Source organism: Callithrix jacchus, chromosome 6 (genome assembly GCF_049354715.1).
Source record: "Callithrix jacchus isolate 240 chromosome 6, calJac240_pri, whole genome shotgun sequence".
Classification (NCBI taxonomy): domain Eukaryota; kingdom Metazoa; phylum Chordata; class Mammalia; order Primates; family Cebidae; genus Callithrix; species Callithrix jacchus.
Genome location: NC_133507.1, coordinates 154,637,885 through 154,655,757, shown reverse-complemented (window position 1 = coordinate 154,655,757; position 17,873 = coordinate 154,637,885). Strand labels below are relative to the sequence as shown.

Here is a 17,873-nt window from a genome sequence, read left to right as displayed (position 1 = left end):
TTTTTTTGGGAGAGACTGGGTTTGACTGTATTGCTCAAGTTGGTCTCGAATTCCTGGCCTCAAGCAATCCTCCATCCTCAGCCTCCTGAATCGCTGGGACTATAGGCATGAGCCACTGCCCCCGACTCACTCTGAGTCTCCTTAATTACAGTCTTACGGAAACCACACAGAAAAAGTGAAGCCGGGACATACTGTCTGCATGAAAACACCCATCCTAGCTCCCCCCGCCACACCTGCCCCAGGTTTCTGAGAAGGTTTTGGCCTGTGGTGGTCACATACCTTGTGATTTGTCACCAACCGGGTGGGAAAAGCCAGGTGGCAAGGAGAGGGTCTCTATGCCCTGAGATGATGAACAGCCAGTGCCTGTTCTGAGCAAGCTGCTACCGTCTCACCAGATGAGCCCGCAGAGGCACTGCCGAGGCCCTGGGCTACGTATGCAGGGAATTTGTAGGGGATCTAGCGAGGATGCCCAGCATCCAGGTCTCAATGTCTAAAAGCCAAATCCCACTTAAGGAGCAGAGTAGGATTAGTGCTCAGACAGTGAACTGGTAGTTTCAGCAGTTCTGGGCATTAAGCAACACCCTCCGCCCCAGTCTCCAGACAGAGGGTCTCACATATGTATGAGTCACCTGGCTCACTTGGGGAAGGTTGGTGGGAGGGCCAACAGCTAAATGAAAGCTACTTTTTCTTCTAAACCTCTTTGGATTCTGGAAATAGACTGATTATCCCTTCATTCCCGGGCTTTGCCAGGACAGGAAGAGATTTGATTAAACTCAGCAGGCAGCTAATGCGACCTTGTGGGTGGGGACTAAACAAAAAGGTCAAGGATAAATGTCAACCTCAAGATGAACCTGGTATTATGCAGGCCAGCTGGATACCGTCCCTCTCCTCCAGCCGGTCCTGCCGATTGATGGCTCAGGAGTCCTGCTGATTTCTTCGGTGTCTCTGGGACCTGTCTGCGTCCTCCATCCCCAGCTTTGCTTCCCCAGACCGCAGTGATTCCCCACTGTCTGACTACATATATTTCTTTCTTTCTTTCTTTCTTTGAGATGGAGTCTTGCTCTATCTCCCAGGTTAGAATGCAGTGGCACGGTCTTGGCTCACTGTAACCTCTGCCTCTGGGGTTCAAGTGATTCTCCAGCCTCAGCCTCTGAGTAACTGGGATTACAGGTGCACACCACTATGCCTGCTAATTTTGTATTTTTAGTAGAGACGGGGTTTCACTATGTTGGTCAGGCTGGTCTTGAACTGACCTCAGGTGATCTGCCTGCCTTGGCTTCCCAAAGTGCTGGGATTACAGGCATGAGCCATCACGCCCAGCTAACTAAATCTGTTTCTACTCTCCAGGCCCTTTTCCACACAGAGGCAGAGAGGCCTTCCGAGCCCCGACCTGTCACCTCCTGCTTAAATCACCCATTGCTCTTAGAATGCAGGCAGAAAGGCTGCAGCCTCTGGAACCTCCGCCTGCCTTCCCTTCCACGTCGTCTGCCATGCTTGCTCCTTCCCACTGTTCTTTTTGCCTGGAACAAGCCTCTCCTCTCTTCACCTTGTTGACCCTTCTTGGCCTTTCAGATTTTGACCAGGAATCATCCCCAACCTCCAGGACCAGATTGGAGGCACACCTGCACTTCACTCTTTTTTTTTTTTTTTTTTGAGACAGAGTCTCACTCTGTGGCCTGGGCTGGAGTGCAGTGGTGTGATCTTGGCTCACTGCTGCCTCCGCCTCCTGGGTTCAAGTGATCCTCCTGCCTCAGCCTCCCGAGTAGCTGGGATTATAGTTGTGCACCACCACGCCCAGCTAATTTTTGTATTTTTAATAGAGATGGGGTTTCATCATGCTGGCCAGGTTGGTCTCGAACTCCTGGCCTCCAAAGTGCTGGGATTACAGGCATAAGCTACTGTGCCTGGCTGGTAGAATTATTCTACAGTCTCTCCTCCCTCACCAGATTCTAGGCTCCAGGAGGGCAGGGCCTATGCCATTTCATTTCTCTCACTTCTGTCTTCATAGTGCCTGGAACAATGCCTGCTCCCAAGAACGCTCAGGGAATGCATGGAGGGCACTCTGTGACCAAGAACACACTTACATGGGGGACTTGAGCTAGGAATGAAACAAGGATATGCGGAAGGCCCGTTCTGAGGTTTGGGGCATCGGCACCCATCCAAACGCTCCAGTGGCTTCCCAGCTAAGTCTGGACAATGCTTGCCAAGTCCGGCGTGCTCCAGCGCCCCCTCCCGTTACCTCCGGCTTTGTTTCTCACCGCTCTCTCCCTCTCCCACTTGGCTTCAGAGTACTGAGTCTGTTTCCTTTTCTTTCGGAGACAGGGTCTCACTCTGTCACCCCAGCTGAAGTGCAGTGGTGCAATCGTAGCTCACTGCAGCCTTGAACTCCTGGGCTCCAGCGCTCCTCCCACCTAAGCCTCTCGAGTAGCTAGGACTACAGGCACATGCCACCACACCTGGCTAATTCTTTAAATCTTTTGTAGAGACGGGGGCTGGTCTCAAACTCCTGACCTCAATTGATCCTCTCACCTGAACCTTCTAAAACGTTGGGGTTACAGACATGAGCCACCACCCCTCGCCTGCTTTTCTGCAAACCTGCCTTTAGGCCTTTCCACCTGCTGCTTCCTCTCCAGGAACACTCTTCCCACAGCAGCCACATGGCTCACTCCTTTGAGTCTTTACCTCAATGTCACCCCATCCTTAGCATACTCGATTGTTGGCCTCACCATACCTAAACTGCAAAACCCCTATTTTAAAACACAATGACTATTCATTGGTGCCAAAGCCATTAGGTGAAGAGTTGATGGGAAAATGACTGCAGGACTGAAGCGATGCCACGTGGATAGCGGTGTCCTCCCAAGGTGCATGGCAGATACCATGGTCAATCTTAGCATTGCCGGTGGTCTCAGCCACACGTGATATGTCCCCTTGGGTTAACCTGAATCCACGAGCCTTTACACATCACTTCTAGTTTATCAGAAATACAAGGAACCAGCTACATGACACAAGAGAGCTGCTGGAGAAATCCAGCAAACAATGCCATAGAAATGGGGTTTACTAGATTAAAAGACACTATGGCACTTGACACCCAGATGTCATGTGCAGCCCGAGATTGAATACACAACTAGCCAAAAAGGATGTGTGGGACATTTTGGGTTCATTGGGAATATCTGACTATGGTAAAATGACTGGAGTGGAAAGGTAAGAGATTGGGACTGAACCCAGCAAGGCTGCAGGATGGCGCTTTGCAAACACACAGAGACTATGCATTTGTGTATACATACATATATGTACATTCATACACACATGCATATACACACAAGCACATTTACACATATACATGTGTGTTCGCATGCATGCTATACCTATGCAAGAATACACCTTAAGCTAACATTGGTGGTCTCTGCGTGGTGGAAATGGTAGGTTTTGCTTAAATTTTCTTGTCTGTAATTTTTCACATTTTCTCCTACAATCATTTGCTGCTCCTATAATAGAAAGGTTAAAATACAAAACCGTATTATATAAGTGAGATGTAGAGGTGCATGCCTGTAATCCCAGCACTCTGGAAGGCTGAGGTGGGAGGATGACTTGAGCCTGGGAGGTTGAGGCTGCAGTGAAACGTGATCACACCACTGTATTCCAGCCTGGGCAACAGAGCAAGACCTTTTCTCAAAAAATTACAATACTAATAAATTAGGCCAGACACAGTGGCACACTCCTGTAATCTGAGCACTTTGAGGGGCCAAGGCAGGAGGATCGCTTGAGCCCAGGAGTTTGAGACCAGCCTGGGCAACATAGTGAGACCCCATCTCTATAAAAAGTAAACAAAAATAGCCAGGCATGGTGGGGTGTGCCTGTGGTCCCAGCTACTTAGGAGGTTTATGTGGGGGATTGTTTGCACCTGGGATGTTGAAGCTGTACCAGTGATCACATCATGGTATTCCAGCCTGGGCAACAGAGTGAGACCCTGTCTCAAAAAACAATTGTGGCTGGGTGTGGTGGCTCACGCCTGTAATCCCAGTACTTTGGGAGGTTGAAGCAGGCGGATCACCTGAACTCAGGAGGTCAAGATCAGCCTGGCCAACATGGCAAAACCCCATCTCTACTAAAAATACAAAAATTTGTTGGGCGTGGTGGCATGCATCTGTAATCCCAGCTACTCTGGAGGCTGAGGCAGGAGAATCACTGGAACCCGGGAAGTGGAGGTTGCAGTGTGTCAGATGACGCCACTGCACTCCAGCCTGGACAACAAGAGCAAAATTTTGTATAAAAAAAAAATTGTTGTAAGTTTAAAAGAATATTTAACTATTCCCTTAAAAATGCAAAGAGAAGCCAGGCATGGTGGCTCACACCTGTAACCTCAGCACTTTGCGGGGCTGAGAAGGGTGGATCACCTGAGGTCAGGAGTTCGAGGCCAGCCTGGCCAACATGGTGAAACCCCGTTTCTACTAAAATTACAAAAAAAATTAGCTGGGCATGGTGGCCCATGCGATCCCATCTACTTGGAAGGCTGAGGCAGAAGAATTGCTTGAACTCGGGAGGGAGGTAGAGGTTGAAGTGAGCCGAGATTGTGCCACTGCAGTCCAGCCTGGGCAACGGAACCAGACTCCATTTCGGAAAAAAAAAAAGAGGGAAAAAATGACTAGGGTGCTTCTTTCAGTGTCCCCATCAGAGGGTTGCCCTGAGCTGAGGCTGCAGGACCCAGGCCCAGTTTGGAGTGCTTCCAGGTCCCCCCCATTCTCCTGCTGCATTGTGCCCAGCTGGAAGGGCACAGATGGGCAGATCTTACTCACCACCCTGCCAGTGTCTTGCAGGTGGGAAAATTTGGCTGGACTGGATGACAGATCTCACTCTTTTTGGAAATGTCATTCCCAGCTCTTGGTCTGTGATGATTTTTTCTCTTCTTGGTGGAGAAATGAGAAAAATAAGAACAGTCTTGTGAGTTTTTTTTCTGGGAGCAAAATTTATTTAATATAAAGGACTGTCCTTTTGAAATTATGAGCTTCTTAATTTTTTGGTATGAAAATATCTTTCTTCAGTCATGCACGGTGGCTCATGCCTGTAATTCCAGCACTTCGGGGGGCCGAGGTGGGCAGATCACTTGAGGTCAGGAGTTCAAGACCAGCCTGGCCAACATGGTGAAACCCCTTCTCTATGAAAAATACAAAAATTAGACAGGTATGGTGGTGGGCACCTATAATCTCAGCTACTTGGGAGGCTGAGGCAAAGAATCACTTGAACCAGGGAAGCGAAGGTTGCAGTGAGCTGAGACGGCACTCCAGCCTGGATGACAGAGTGAAACTCTGTCTCAAGAAAAAAAAAAACCCAAAAAGTCCTTTTTGTGTCTCTATCTTTATTGAGATAAATATATGAAATGTATGAAATGGGTGAATTTTGAAATATAGACATAGATGAGTGCAGGCAGATATATAGGGAGGTAAAATACATATATTTTATAACCAACAAAATTCATCCATTTTGAGTGTACAGCTTGATGAGTTTTGGTCATCATATACATTGTGTAACCATCGCTGTGATCGAGACACAGAACATTCCACCACTCCCTAAAGTTCCCTGTACCCATTTCCACCAACTCCTCCATCCACCCTCCCGCCCCAGGCAATCACAGATCTGCCTCTGTCATCAGTTCTGCATTTTCTACGGTTTCATTATGAAATTTTAAAGCACAGAAAAGTTAGAATAACTATATAATAAACACCCAAACAGTCAACTTCAAGATTTGACAATGAACATTTTGCTACCTGCACTCCTCCCTGTCTATCGCTGCGGTTTTCTTCGTTTTTCACCATTTGACCGTCCATGCAGACATCATGACACTTTGCCCGTATTTCAGAATGCAGCTCCTAAGCATAAGGACATAAATGTCCTTTCTTTTTATGAAATGACAATCAAGAGTGTATGGCAGTTTAGAAGAAGGTCCTTACTTGGCAAAAATTAAAAGTTGGCAATCTTCCCCTAGATTTATTTTTGAGAATTACTGGTCTACGAATTCTCAAAGTCTGGACACCAGTGGCTAGAGCGTGCTCGTTTCTCTGGAGTTGGCCTCCAGTGAGACAAAGCTACGAACCTGTGTTTCATCTGCAAACACTAAACACAGCAGCCTGCTTGCAGGGCAGGGGAGGTGGGGCGGGTGGAAATGTCTAGCTAAGAGGCTTATGGGCTTTGGGGTGGGGTTGTCTTATGGTCGTCTTAAGGGTTTACCGGGGCACATGCACGAGGAAAATGGGTACACTCTGCTAAACATCAGCGCCAAAGCGAAAACCTTGTGTCCTCATTGCCTTAATTTTACTCAAGCAGAGAACACCTGAGCAGTTTGAGGTATTTATAGAGTGCTAGGGAATTGGAGCTTTTAAAAGTCACCTTAATTCCAACCTGTATCTCCTAAACTTAGTCAATCAGTTTAAAGAACACAGGGCTGTTTTGGGTTGGGCTAATATCTGGAATCAGAAATGCAATCCTGTGGGCTCTCAAGGTCATGAGAGGCCTTTAAAAAATCACTTCGTTCCCATTCCATCCCTTACTTTGATCTCCTCTGTTAACATCCCCAATAAGTTATTGAATGCTTCCAAAGATGGGGAAATCACTACCTTGCTGGATATACATTTTTCTTTTTTTTTTTTGAGGTGGAGTCTTGCTCTGTCGCCCAGGCTGGAGTGTAGTGGTGCAATCTCGGCTCACTGCAATCTCTGCATCCGGGGTTCAAGCAATTCTTCTGCCTCAGCCTCCCAAGTAACTGGGACAACAGGCGTGTGCCACCACATCTAGCTAATTTTTTTTAAATATAATTTTTAATGGAGACAGGGTTTCACCATATTGGCCAGGCTGGTCTCAAACTCCTACCTCGTGATCTGCCCGTCTTGGCCTCCCAAAGTGCTGGGATTACCGGCGTGAACCACTGAGCCTGGCCCCATCTTTTATTCAAATAGTGACAAAGAGTGAAAAAACTATTTACTAATTGTTAGTATTTACTATTATTAGTATTTACTAGTATTATTTACTAATGCTAAATTATTAGTAGAAAGAGTGAAAGATTATGTTAGGATGGAATTGGCTTCCCTTCTGCTTCTCTCCGTTGCTCAAAGTTAATCTCTTCCACATGTAAATCCTTCCATGATTAGCCTTGCAGGCACTGGAACCCTCTCACCACCCTGGGGGTCCCACCTCTAGACAGATTTCCAATGTGTCTGGAGGCACCATGCTGAAAATGGTACCTTGCAGTGTTCGCACCAAAGGCTTGAGACAGCTAGTGTGACTCGCCCTATTTGGCTGCTGGACCTATCTGCCCCCCCGCCCCCCTCGAGGGCTGTCGAGTTGAGGCAAGGGTCGTGGGCTGAGCCACTGAGGCAAAAACAAGATACAGAGCAAAGGCCTGTAGTTAATGAGGGCATTGTGCTGACTGGTTTCATATCCCCCTTTAATCTCTGTGTAAGCAACAGACTTGCTGCAATTGAGATGCCTGACAGGGGCAAGGACCCCTGCCCATATTTTCTCAGGAGCTGAGCCTTTGCTCTACCTCCTAATGGAAAACATAATTAACAAGCCACCATGAGGACACCATTGTTTGATTGCACTGTGTACTCTTAAAAAACATATGCTAACCTTTAAACTGCTTTGTAAGCTATTACCACAAGCCCCTCTAAACTGCTTTGTGAGCTGTTATCACAAGCCCCTGATAACTATTTTTACGTGGTTTCTGTTCCCTTTTATGTTTACCCCCCTTTTTCTGCTGAGCTAAAGTAAATGCTGAGCTAAAGTAAATGTAACAAGAAAAAAGGTATAAAAGCTGTAACCCATAAAAAAAATAAAGCTGCTGCTTGACTACAAGTCACGCAGACCTCCAGACTCCGCTTTTCTTTCTTCTTTCACTTCCGCGCACTCTCCCCCTCAGGATGAACGAGACATCTACGTTGGCGGTCTCGGGGACTCCCGCAGGTCGGCAGCCCCCCCGGCAGACGTGCTGGACCCCACCAGTACCTGGTGTTCCAGGCTCCCATGTAATAGAAACATGCTGTACAAACAGCCCCAGATGGAGTCCTGGGTTCTTGGCCGACTGGTGAATCCATTGTGACCTTGAGAAGTAGCATGGCCTATTTCCTTTATCCATCTAAGGGGACCCCACAGCCCGCCTTGCCTTGCAGGGTGGAAAGATTCATGGAATGTGCAGATGATCTTAAGGTCAAGTCTTGTGCAGGATGGGGACAGAAGGCTCCTGTCCCCATTTTTCTCTTGCCCTCTCCAGCGGTGAGTGAGGCTGACATCTGTCTTGTGTGCTTCTTCACCTTCTGGTCGTGCCACCTGGGACCCACCACTAAAGGGGGTTCTGATGACAATCGGGCTGCTTCTGCAGAAGAGCTGAGAGCCAATCATAAACCAGAGGGTTTACCCTGGGATTCCTGGATGGCTTCAGAATCTGTGAGCCTAAGTTGCATGCATAACTATGTAGACATGCCTTTTTCTGGGGAGAGGGGTCACAAGTTTTCTTCATATAGATCCACTGCTACTGATCAAAACAGTCTGAAAAGCACTGATCCTCTTTCTTGATGGAATTAGAGGTGGTGGTTGCACAACACTGTGAATATATGAAATGCCGCTGAATCGTTTACTTTAAAATGGTTTGTTCTGTGAATCTCAACTTCTTTTTTCTTTTGAGACATGGTCTCGCTCTGTCGCCCAGGCTGGAGTATAGTGACACCATCATGGCTCACTGCAGCCTTGACTTTTGGGGCTCAGGTGATCCTCCCCTCTCAGCCTCCTGAGTAGCTGGGATTACAGATGCCCGCCACTACACCCAGCTAATTTTTGTATTTTTAGTAGAGACAGGGTTTTGTCATGTTGCCCAGGCAGGTCTCGAACTACTGGCCTCAAGTGATCTGCCCACCTCATCCTCCCAAAGTGTTGGGATTATAGGCGTGAGCCACCGCGCCTGGCCTACTGCTATATTTTTAAACTACACTCTTTTCCTTTCAGCTATAGTTTAGGACAATCTTGGGGCTGTTTTGGTTTGTTTTTCACTAATTCTACTATAAACCTACCACGTGCCAAGCACTCTATCGGGTATAAAGCATATGATGGCCCTGAGATCTCCTTAGTCTCTTAGGACCATCTGGGTGTACTCCTGGGGGCAATGGGACTTACAGCTTCATAACTAGAAGGCAGACTGTTAACGGTTTATTCTCTTACCGCCTGGCTCACAGCATGCCTACCTATCCTCTCCTCACTGTAGTTCTCTGACAAAACGAAGCCCGAACCCAGAATTCACCTGCCCTCATCTGCCTGGACTTGGGGTCAGAGCACTCCACAGAGGGAGCTGGGCCACAGTCATGTGCAGGATGAATAAAGAGAAGTCAACCACATCCAGTGTGGGGCATTCAAAAAATGGTCAGCAAAAGTTACTGTTCTAGAATACTCAGGTGATGGGGGAACAGCCTGTAGACCCTTCTGCAGCCAGCTGCCCAGATGGCTGCCCTGTTCCCCTCGCTGTGCCCTCACTGTGGTGGGGCTGCCTGTGCCATCCACGTTAGCTGATGGAACATTAAGATGGATCCTGATTCAAACCAATCATAAGAAACATTGCTGCAACAATCAGGAACATTTGCATATGGACTGGAGGGCGGGTGATACTGTCACTGTTAATTCCAGCAGGTCAATCACGGCCTGGTATCCTTGCCGGTTTGGGATGCATGGTAATTTATGGGTAAAATGACATGCTTGAAGCTTGTATTACTCTGGGGAGAAGCACCCGAGAGGGCTTGAGGCTGACAGAGCTGTTGAGTGGTGGGTACACTGGACTCATTAGAGACAATACTGTCTACCCCTTTCGGTTCTGGGTTTGTCCTGATTTGGACCTTCTCCCTGTGCTGGGTAATTGCAGGTTAGAATACTAAGGCGACGTGGTGCCGGGGAAGGTTCACTATGGAGCGGGGAAGGCTGAGAGGACACAACGGTTGGAGCAACAGAGAGGAAGGATCTGGAAGAAACAGGCCAGGAAGGGGTCTGACACATAGAAACCAGGTGAGACATGTTAGCAAAGGCAGAGTTCCTGGAGGTCAGAGGAGTCACATTTTGCTGAAGTGAGGCCGCTGAGAATCATTCTGTAGCTAGTTCTATCTTTAACTGGCAGGCACCACATACTGCATGCACTTTTTCAGAATCTATGTAGACAGATATAGGTACACCTCATTTCACTCAAGATTTCCAAAGTTTTTTGGATGAAAAATAGGAATTTCTAACATAAGTGGGGCTTATTAAAGCAGGACACAGGAGAAAAGGCCACGCGGAGGAGTGCAACCCATTCACTTTTGAAGGCCCACCTTCGTGTCACGCCTGTTCCTGTGGGCCTTGCGTGGCGGGCAGTGCCGATGCAGTTGGGCCCAGAATTCTAGGATGAGGAAAACATCTTGCTTAGCTGCTAAACATTCCCCCGTTTGCGAAACGGGATACAATCCAGATAACAGAATTTGAGAGCCACAGACTCATTACCACCCAAGACATCTCATAAAAACAAAATCGCTTGTGGCTTCTGTATCCAAAGTAACCAGGCTGGTACAAGCCAGTGTTATCACTATCATTCTTGTCTCCCGGTGCTGCAACTAGGTACTAGTGGAAAGTCCACATTTCAAAATACCTGATCTGGCCAGGTGCAGTGGCTCACGCCTATGAACCCAGCACTTTGGGAGGGCAGGCAGGCAGACTGCTTGAGTCCAGAGTTCAAGACAACCCTGGCCAACATGGCGAAACCCTCTCTCTACTAAAAGTACAAAAAATATGCCAAGCATGGTGGCATGTGGCTGCAGCTACTCGGGAGGCTGAGGCGTTAGGATCACTGAGCCCAGGTCAGAGTGGCAGTGAGCCAAGATTGTGCCACTTGCACTCCACTTGAGCAACTGGAATGAGACCCTGCCTCAAAAAGAAAAAAGGTCTAATCAATTAAAACTGCTGCTGTGCTAGACACACAGGTAGTTCTGCCGGCTTCAGTAGACTCAGCAGCCTGTGACTTCCCAGCCAACCCACTCTTGGGGCCTAAGAACAGCTTCTTCATCCATTCACTCTAGTGTCCACACAAAACATCCTGTGCTATGCTGTGAAAGCAGGAGGGGCTTTGGCACATTTACGGTAAGAGGCAGCATATGAACAGTATGTGCTTTAACAATAAGGCTTTGGACAACATGGCGAGACCTTGTTTCTACAAAACATACAAAAATTAGCTGGGTGTGGTGACACAAACCTACAGTCCCAGCTACTTGGGAGACAGAGGTGGGAAGATCACTTGTGCCTGGGAGGCAGAGGCTGCAATGAGCCGAGATTGCGCCACTCCACTCCAGCCTGGGTGACAGAGACCTTGTCTCTAAAAAAAAAAAAAAAAAAAAAAAAAAAAAAAAAAATAGGGCCGAACCAAAGTGGCTTACTCTGATACTCCTGGCACTTTTAGAGGCTGAGGCAGGACTGCCTGAGCCCTCCTGGATGTGGTGGTGGTGGTGGTGGTGGTTTTTGGCACTGCCGCTGGAGATCAGCCTGCATTTGGAGTAAGTATCAGACTGTTAAGATGTCCTGAGACTCCATCGCTATTAAAAATACAATTTGCCATGCATGGTGGCGTGCTTGGGAGGTTTAGGGAGTAGGATCACTTGGGCCTGGGAGCTCGAGGCTGTGATGAGCTGTGTTCACAAAACTGCACTCTAGCCTAGGCAGCAGAGCAAGACCCTTTCTCAAAAAAGAAAAATAAATACACCTATGCATGGCTCCAGTTCTGACCAACGAAACCAGCAGCTGGAAGGGCCCTAGTCCATGTGCTGGGCAGGGAATTAAAGGGAAGTCACACTCCCCGGTGCTGAGACCCCTTCGCCTTCAGCTCAGCACTGGCAGTTAAGGGGCTGGAATGGAGCCCAGACTGAGTAAAAGCAGCCACGCTTCCCGCCAAATGCAGAAACAGCATCATCCAAGACGACCAGAACACTTACTTGGGGCCTATTTGGAGAATCTCCTTCTTAAGGAGATTGCAAAGGGCTCGTCCAACTTTTTTAAGAGTCAGGGTCTTACTCTTATCACCCAGGCTGGGTGCAGTGGTGCGATCAAAGCTCACTGTAGCCTCCAACTCCTGGCCTCAAGTGATCCTCCTGCCTCAGCCTCCCAAAGTGCTGGAATCACAGGTGTGAGCCACCACATCTCACTTTTATCCAGCTCTCTGCAAGTGTTGGCTGCTTCAGACTTCAGACCCTGATGGCACCGTGACTCCAGGTGCTGTGCTAAATGGAGATCTGGATGCTTCCTGACAAGGGTGGTCATAATTTCTTACAGTGCAGGCTGTGTATTAGATATCCAAGCTGTCACCAGTGAATGACTCTCCCATAAGGTGATTCACTGGAGGAAGGCTCCATACAGGGACTGAGGAGGAATCTGTGCTAGGCTCCTCCAGGGCAGCGGGTCTCGCTCTGAAGAAACACCTTTCCAGTGTCCGGTGTCTGTTAAGATTTGCATGGCATGAAACCGGCACACTCATGTTTATAGCAAGTGATACTTTCTGGAATGGAGCTTACATGAAGGAGGAAAGACTGTTAAAAAGTACTAGCCATCGTTTACAGGTAACTACCAGGTAAACAAAGAAATTACTTTCTTTTCCCTTTCCTTTTTTTTTTTTTTTTTAATTTTTTATTGGATTTTAGGTTTTGGGGTACATGAGCAGAGCATGTAAGACAGTTGCGTAGGAACACACATGGCAGTGTGCTTTTCTTTCCTTCTCCCCTTCACCCACATTTGGCATTTCTCCCTAGGCTATCCCTCCCCACCTCCCCCTCCCACTGGCCCTCCCCTTTTCCCCCCAATAGACCCCAGTGTTTGGTACTCCCCTTTGTGTCCATGTGTTCTCATTTTTCATCACCCACCTAAGAGTGAGAATATGCGGTGTTTCATTTTCTGTTCTTGTGTCAGTTTGCTGAGGATGACGTTCTCCAGATTCATCCATGTCCCTACAAACGACACAAACTCATCATTTCTGATTGCTGCATAATATTCCATGGTGTATATGTGCCACATTTTTCCAATCCAGTCTATTATCAATGGGCATTTTGGTTGATTCCAGGTCTTTGCTATTGTAAACAGTGCTGCAATGAACATTCGTGTACATGTGTCCTTATAGTAGAACGATTTATAGTCTTTTGGATATATACCCAGTAATGGGATTGCTGGGTCAAATGGAATTTCTATTTCTAAGGCCTTGAGGAATCGCCACACTGTCTTCCACAATGGTTGAACTAATTTACACTCCCACCAACAGTGTAAAAGTGTTCCTTTTTCTCCACATCCTCTCCAGCATCTGTTGTCTCCAGATTTTTTAATGATCACCATTCTAACTGGCGTAAGATGGTATCTCAATGTGGTTTTGATTTGCATCTCTCTGATGACCAGTGACGATGAGCATTTTTTCATATGATTGTTGGCTCTTTTCCCTTTCTTTGTTAAGGATAAGGGAGCATAAAATAATCACCAATAGGCATGGAGTTTGAAAAGTATATAACAGATTTATTATTATTTACAATCAAGTTCTGTTGGGCAACACAATGAAATAAATAAAAGATGTGCCCTGGCCTGTGAATTTCAACTCTCCTTCAGTTCTCTGAAGGGCAAGCTGGAAAGCAGTGATCAGGCAGGGAAGAGAGGGCAGACGGAGGCCAGGCCCATCGGTGGGAAGGCCGCTCTCCTCTCACCAGCTTTAGCACTCATATCCTCACATGTCCAGAGAACAAGTATGGAAGAAAACAAATAAAGTGCAAATTGAAAAGTGATAAAATTGGTGTTTTGCACATCCAAGGAACCAGAGCGTTATACATAGGTAAAATGGCAAAGGTACAACCCCTGAAACGGAAACACGGCACTGCTGTGCTTCTGGGCCTGGGCTTCTTGCTCTAAAGCGCCAAGGACATCGCACACAGGCTTGGCAGAGGGGCTGTGGCCACAATCACCAGCTTCAGACAAATACGCTGGAGGTCTTGCAACCCCTGGCACCCCCGAGCGTGCTGTGTGCACCCACATTCTGGGTGTCTGCAGACTGACACAGAACACATCCTTACCTCTGCAGCAAACCCATATCCTGGAAAATATTTCACACGTCCTCTCCCACCTCAAAAATAAAAAAATTTTTTTTTTAAACCAAATGGAGATTTTTAAATATGTTAAATTTTATGGGGGAAAAAGGGCCAGAAAGCTCTGAAGAACAGTTACGAGATCTGAGGAAATTTCAGCAGTAACGAGACACATTCACGCAGCCCACCACGGAGGGGACTGTAGTCTCAGTTTCCATTAATCCAATGCTTAAAGTTAGTTCACTGGACAAACGGCCCCAAGGTGATGGGACACACGTTAGGCCAGAACGACTTTGGAAGGATGAGAGAAAGCACAGAGACTACCTGGGTGTGGGGTTGTTTTTGGCGCTGCCGTTGTGAGGAAACCCAGCGGGGCGCTGTGCTCCCCCAAGTGAGGTATGGAAGATCAGAGCTAGTAGTGTTTCCCAAGGCAAGAACCGGAACCTCTGCTAAGTGACAGCGTCAGGTTTTTTCAGTGTTATTCTTCCAGGTCAAGAGAGACCTCAGTCAAATCTTCAGAAATCCCATTCACAGCAGAGCTACTTGCCATATAGCTTGAGCTTCTCTGGGAGGTCCGTGCTAAACCCAGCACCTCACATGCCAGGACAGGGCTGCAGGAGCCCACGTGCTTCTTTTGAGGAGGGCGCTGGGGTCCTCCCAGTCCTGAAAGCCCCGTCAATACTGTGCCCACAACACAGCTTTGCATCCTTTGTCCACACTGACAACGTGTGAGCCGGAGGGTGACCACGCCACTGCATTAATGGACGAGCTTCAAAGGAGAGATCAGAAGAGCACCAAGTTTCAGAACATTTGGGATGTGATCTTAACAAACTAAACACCAGAAGCTTGTGCACTCAGGGAGTCAGAATTTTTCCAGCTTCCATTTTATTCTCTGGCACTGTGCCCATGCAAGGCAGGAACTCACTGAAATGCAAAAGACCTCTGAAAAATCCAGTGGTGTACTTATTGAAGTCCTGCTGGGATGGAGGGAGTGTAGCCCCTTTGGCAGTCAGGCCTTATCACACTCTCCCTAAGAGAGGAGCTCTGAGTGAGCTGGCAAGAGCCAGTACATAGGCCTCTGAAGAGTCAGGCACTGGTCAGCACTGGTTTGGGCAGGGAGAGAAGGTTCTGAAGGAAAATGCTATCTGGGTTCCAACTAGCAGGTGGGCTTATGAGGGGAGAACAAAGCTAGGAGAAAAGGGGGTCTGGGGCCTGCCTATCAGGTGGAAGATAAAAGGAGCTGTGTGTCAGTGCACTGACCACAGGGACTTACAAGGGAGAGAGGGAGGCAGAAAGGAAGGAGAGCAGAGAAGGGGAAGGAGACACAGAGGACATGGGACATAATGAGAGAGACAGGGATGTGTTTCTATAACTTTCTCCAACCACCACCACTGTGACCACTCCCCCTGAGTACTCTTAGACTGTGCCTACTGTGCTGCGTGAGTGGCCCCAGCTTCTCTCCACTGACCTAGCTCAGTCAGCCGAGCAAGTGATCGGACAGTGCCCTCACAGCACTGACTGAGGTCTAAACGGATGACCCCTGAGATGAAATCAAAGGCCTTGCTCACAATGCAAGCAGGGCTGAGATGAGGTTCATTTTACCTGTGCTGCTTTGAAAGAACCTTTTCCACTTTCCCTGTGAGCACACTCCAAATATAGAGAGAGCCCTCCGCAGAGCCTGCTGCCACGTAACTGCCATCAGGGCTAGAGAAGACAGTAAGAAAATAAAGGTTGTCAATTCCCCACCCCCATTCAGCATCTCTGTGGCCTTCCTCCCAAGAAGAAATGTTTATTCTTCACTGGTGACCACTCCTGTGTACCCGGACCTCAGAATGTGTGCCAGTTATGGCCCTTCCAGCCAAATCTGCTTTTCCCCATTATTTCAGCCCTACTGAGCTAAACGAAGAGTAGCATCATATTACTTCTTGGGGCTCCAAGTCCCTAACCATCCATCAGACTCAAATAAAACAACATATAGGGAGATCAAAACCAAGCTCCACATAGCTAAGGGTTTTAGCCCATGGACTGCCTTGTTACATGCTTCAGAGGGAGGAGGAAAAAAAAACAAGCATCGATTGTGGAGAAGCTTCTCCACAATAGAGGAACTGAACCTGGAAATGTATTTGGAAGAAGCACGATCCAAGGAGGAAGGCAACAAGAAGCCAGATACTGCAGCCCACCCTCCACACGCCGTTCTCCAGAGAGCCTTTTCAGTTCCGCCCCAGGCCCACAGCCACCCCTGCCCTTTTCTAGAGGCTCTCCAACAGCTCTTGCATGAATGTCTGGTAAGAGGTGAACCTAATGGGCTTGCCCAGAACAAAGCTATCAGCCAACTGTTAGTTGTTCGTACAACATGTTAGGTTCATGAATCACAAAGGAACACTGGAAAGGAAGAGACAATCATGGTGACCTGTAATAAGGAACTTACAGTCACACTCCTGGAAGCACAGGTTGAGCACTTAACAAAGTTTAGCTCTATATCCCCAGTGGGAAAATGCCCATGCGGTACTCTCTGTGATGAACCAAACGGCGGGGGGCAGGTACTACTAACCTGAAGACAACTCTGGTCCAATCAGAGCCGCACTTGAACCCAGGTGCACTGAAACAAACAACAGGGGACTGTCACCCAGGCAGCTCAGGCCATGCAGCGTGTAGAGAGCAGGGCTGAGCCTCCAGTCTTCATTCAACCAGCACATCCTCAGTTACCTGAATGTCTGCTTGACAGCATTTGTTCGGAGATCAATAACTTTTAGCAAGTCATCACGGGAGCAGCTCAGGAGCTCAGTCCTTTCTGGATTTAAGTCCAGGGCAGTAATCTTTCCCAACAACTCCATCTCTCGAACTATACTCTCTGATCTAAGAGAAAGAATAGATTTGAGAAATACAACGTAGGCTAGAACTACTATACATCATGCCGTGGAGGAAAAAAAATCACTGCAATTACACTAGAATGCAACACTGCCACAACGATCGCCAGTTTCTGATCAGCTTGAGCTAACAAGGGCTATTACCCAATTCATATTATTTCAGTGATGGGATTTCAACTTTTGGATAAAGTTGGCACAGAAACCTGCATGAGTGGCCTGGGCTGCCTTGTAAGAGTAACTCGTAGCCTCTTGCAGGTTTCCTGCCCTATTCAGTGGGGCTCTGTGGCCCTCCACCTCTAGATGTAAGGTGGGGAAAAGAGCCACAGTCCTGCGCACCTCCCTCTTCTCCTCTGTGCTCTAGCCCATGACCAGGTCAGCTAATAGCCACCCTGGGCAGGGCTCTGCTGGTGACATTCACAGCCAAAGGGGGTGCTGACCTGGTCTGTGATGATTGTGGGGTAGGCCTTCAATGAAATCATTTTCTACCTCACACCTTAACTAAGTAAGAATTTGTCTTCCTGTTCTAAATATGCAGCCTGAAGGAAGCTACTATACTTCCTTGGGACCCGGGGGTCTTCACCTGTCAAATTATAGGATGGACTAGAAGATTCTGAACATCCAGCTTAACTCTCAAATTCCATGTTTCAAGTTCCAACCTCAGGTTTTAAAAGCCAACTGAAGACTATGAATAAAATGTGGTGTCCAGGAGCCATGAGCATCGTGTCAGGGCTTTCTGGGGCCATGCTATGTTTCAAAGCGCCGTCTATCACCATGGGCCCTGTATTCCCCCCATCTCTCTACAACCCTGCTGGGAGCCTGTCCTCATTTACTCTCCATCCTGTCTTCTCCATCCTCATCCTCTGCCTCCACCTGTCAATAAGCCCTGTCTAAATTCTCCTTCAAATAGATT

At 47.8% G+C, this 17,873-nt stretch overlaps 2 protein-coding genes across 12 annotated transcripts in view; both read right to left on the bottom strand.

The window, feature by feature from the left end:
* Positions 1-2,389, bottom strand: part of SAG (S-antigen visual arrestin) — a 42,849-nt gene extending 40,460 nt beyond the window's left edge. For 2 of the 3 annotated variants that reach the window (XM_002806933.6, XM_035306089.3), the window contains exon 1: positions 280-485. The gene's annotated coding sequence lies outside the window, so the exon portion shown is untranslated. Of the gene's footprint in view, positions 1-279; positions 486-2,258 lie in introns of those variants that run through there. The other variant, XM_078328852.1, reaches the window with a different exon arrangement.
* Positions 2,390-13,515: 11,126 nt separating this feature from the next.
* Positions 13,516-17,873, bottom strand: part of ATG16L1 (autophagy related 16 like 1) — a 38,396-nt gene continuing 34,038 nt past the window's right edge. For all 9 annotated transcript variants that reach the window (XM_035306082.3, XM_035306083.3, XM_035306085.3 and 6 more), the window contains 4 exons: positions 16,803-16,952; positions 16,648-16,695; positions 15,699-15,800; positions 13,516-14,865 (listed from right to left, as the gene is read on the bottom strand). In XM_035306082.3, coding sequence (XP_035161973.1) covers positions 14,772-14,865; positions 15,699-15,800; positions 16,648-16,695; positions 16,803-16,952 — 394 coding nt within the window. In that variant the 3' untranslated portion in view covers positions 13,516-14,771. The remainder of the gene's footprint in view (positions 14,866-15,698; positions 15,801-16,647; positions 16,696-16,802; positions 16,953-17,873) is intronic.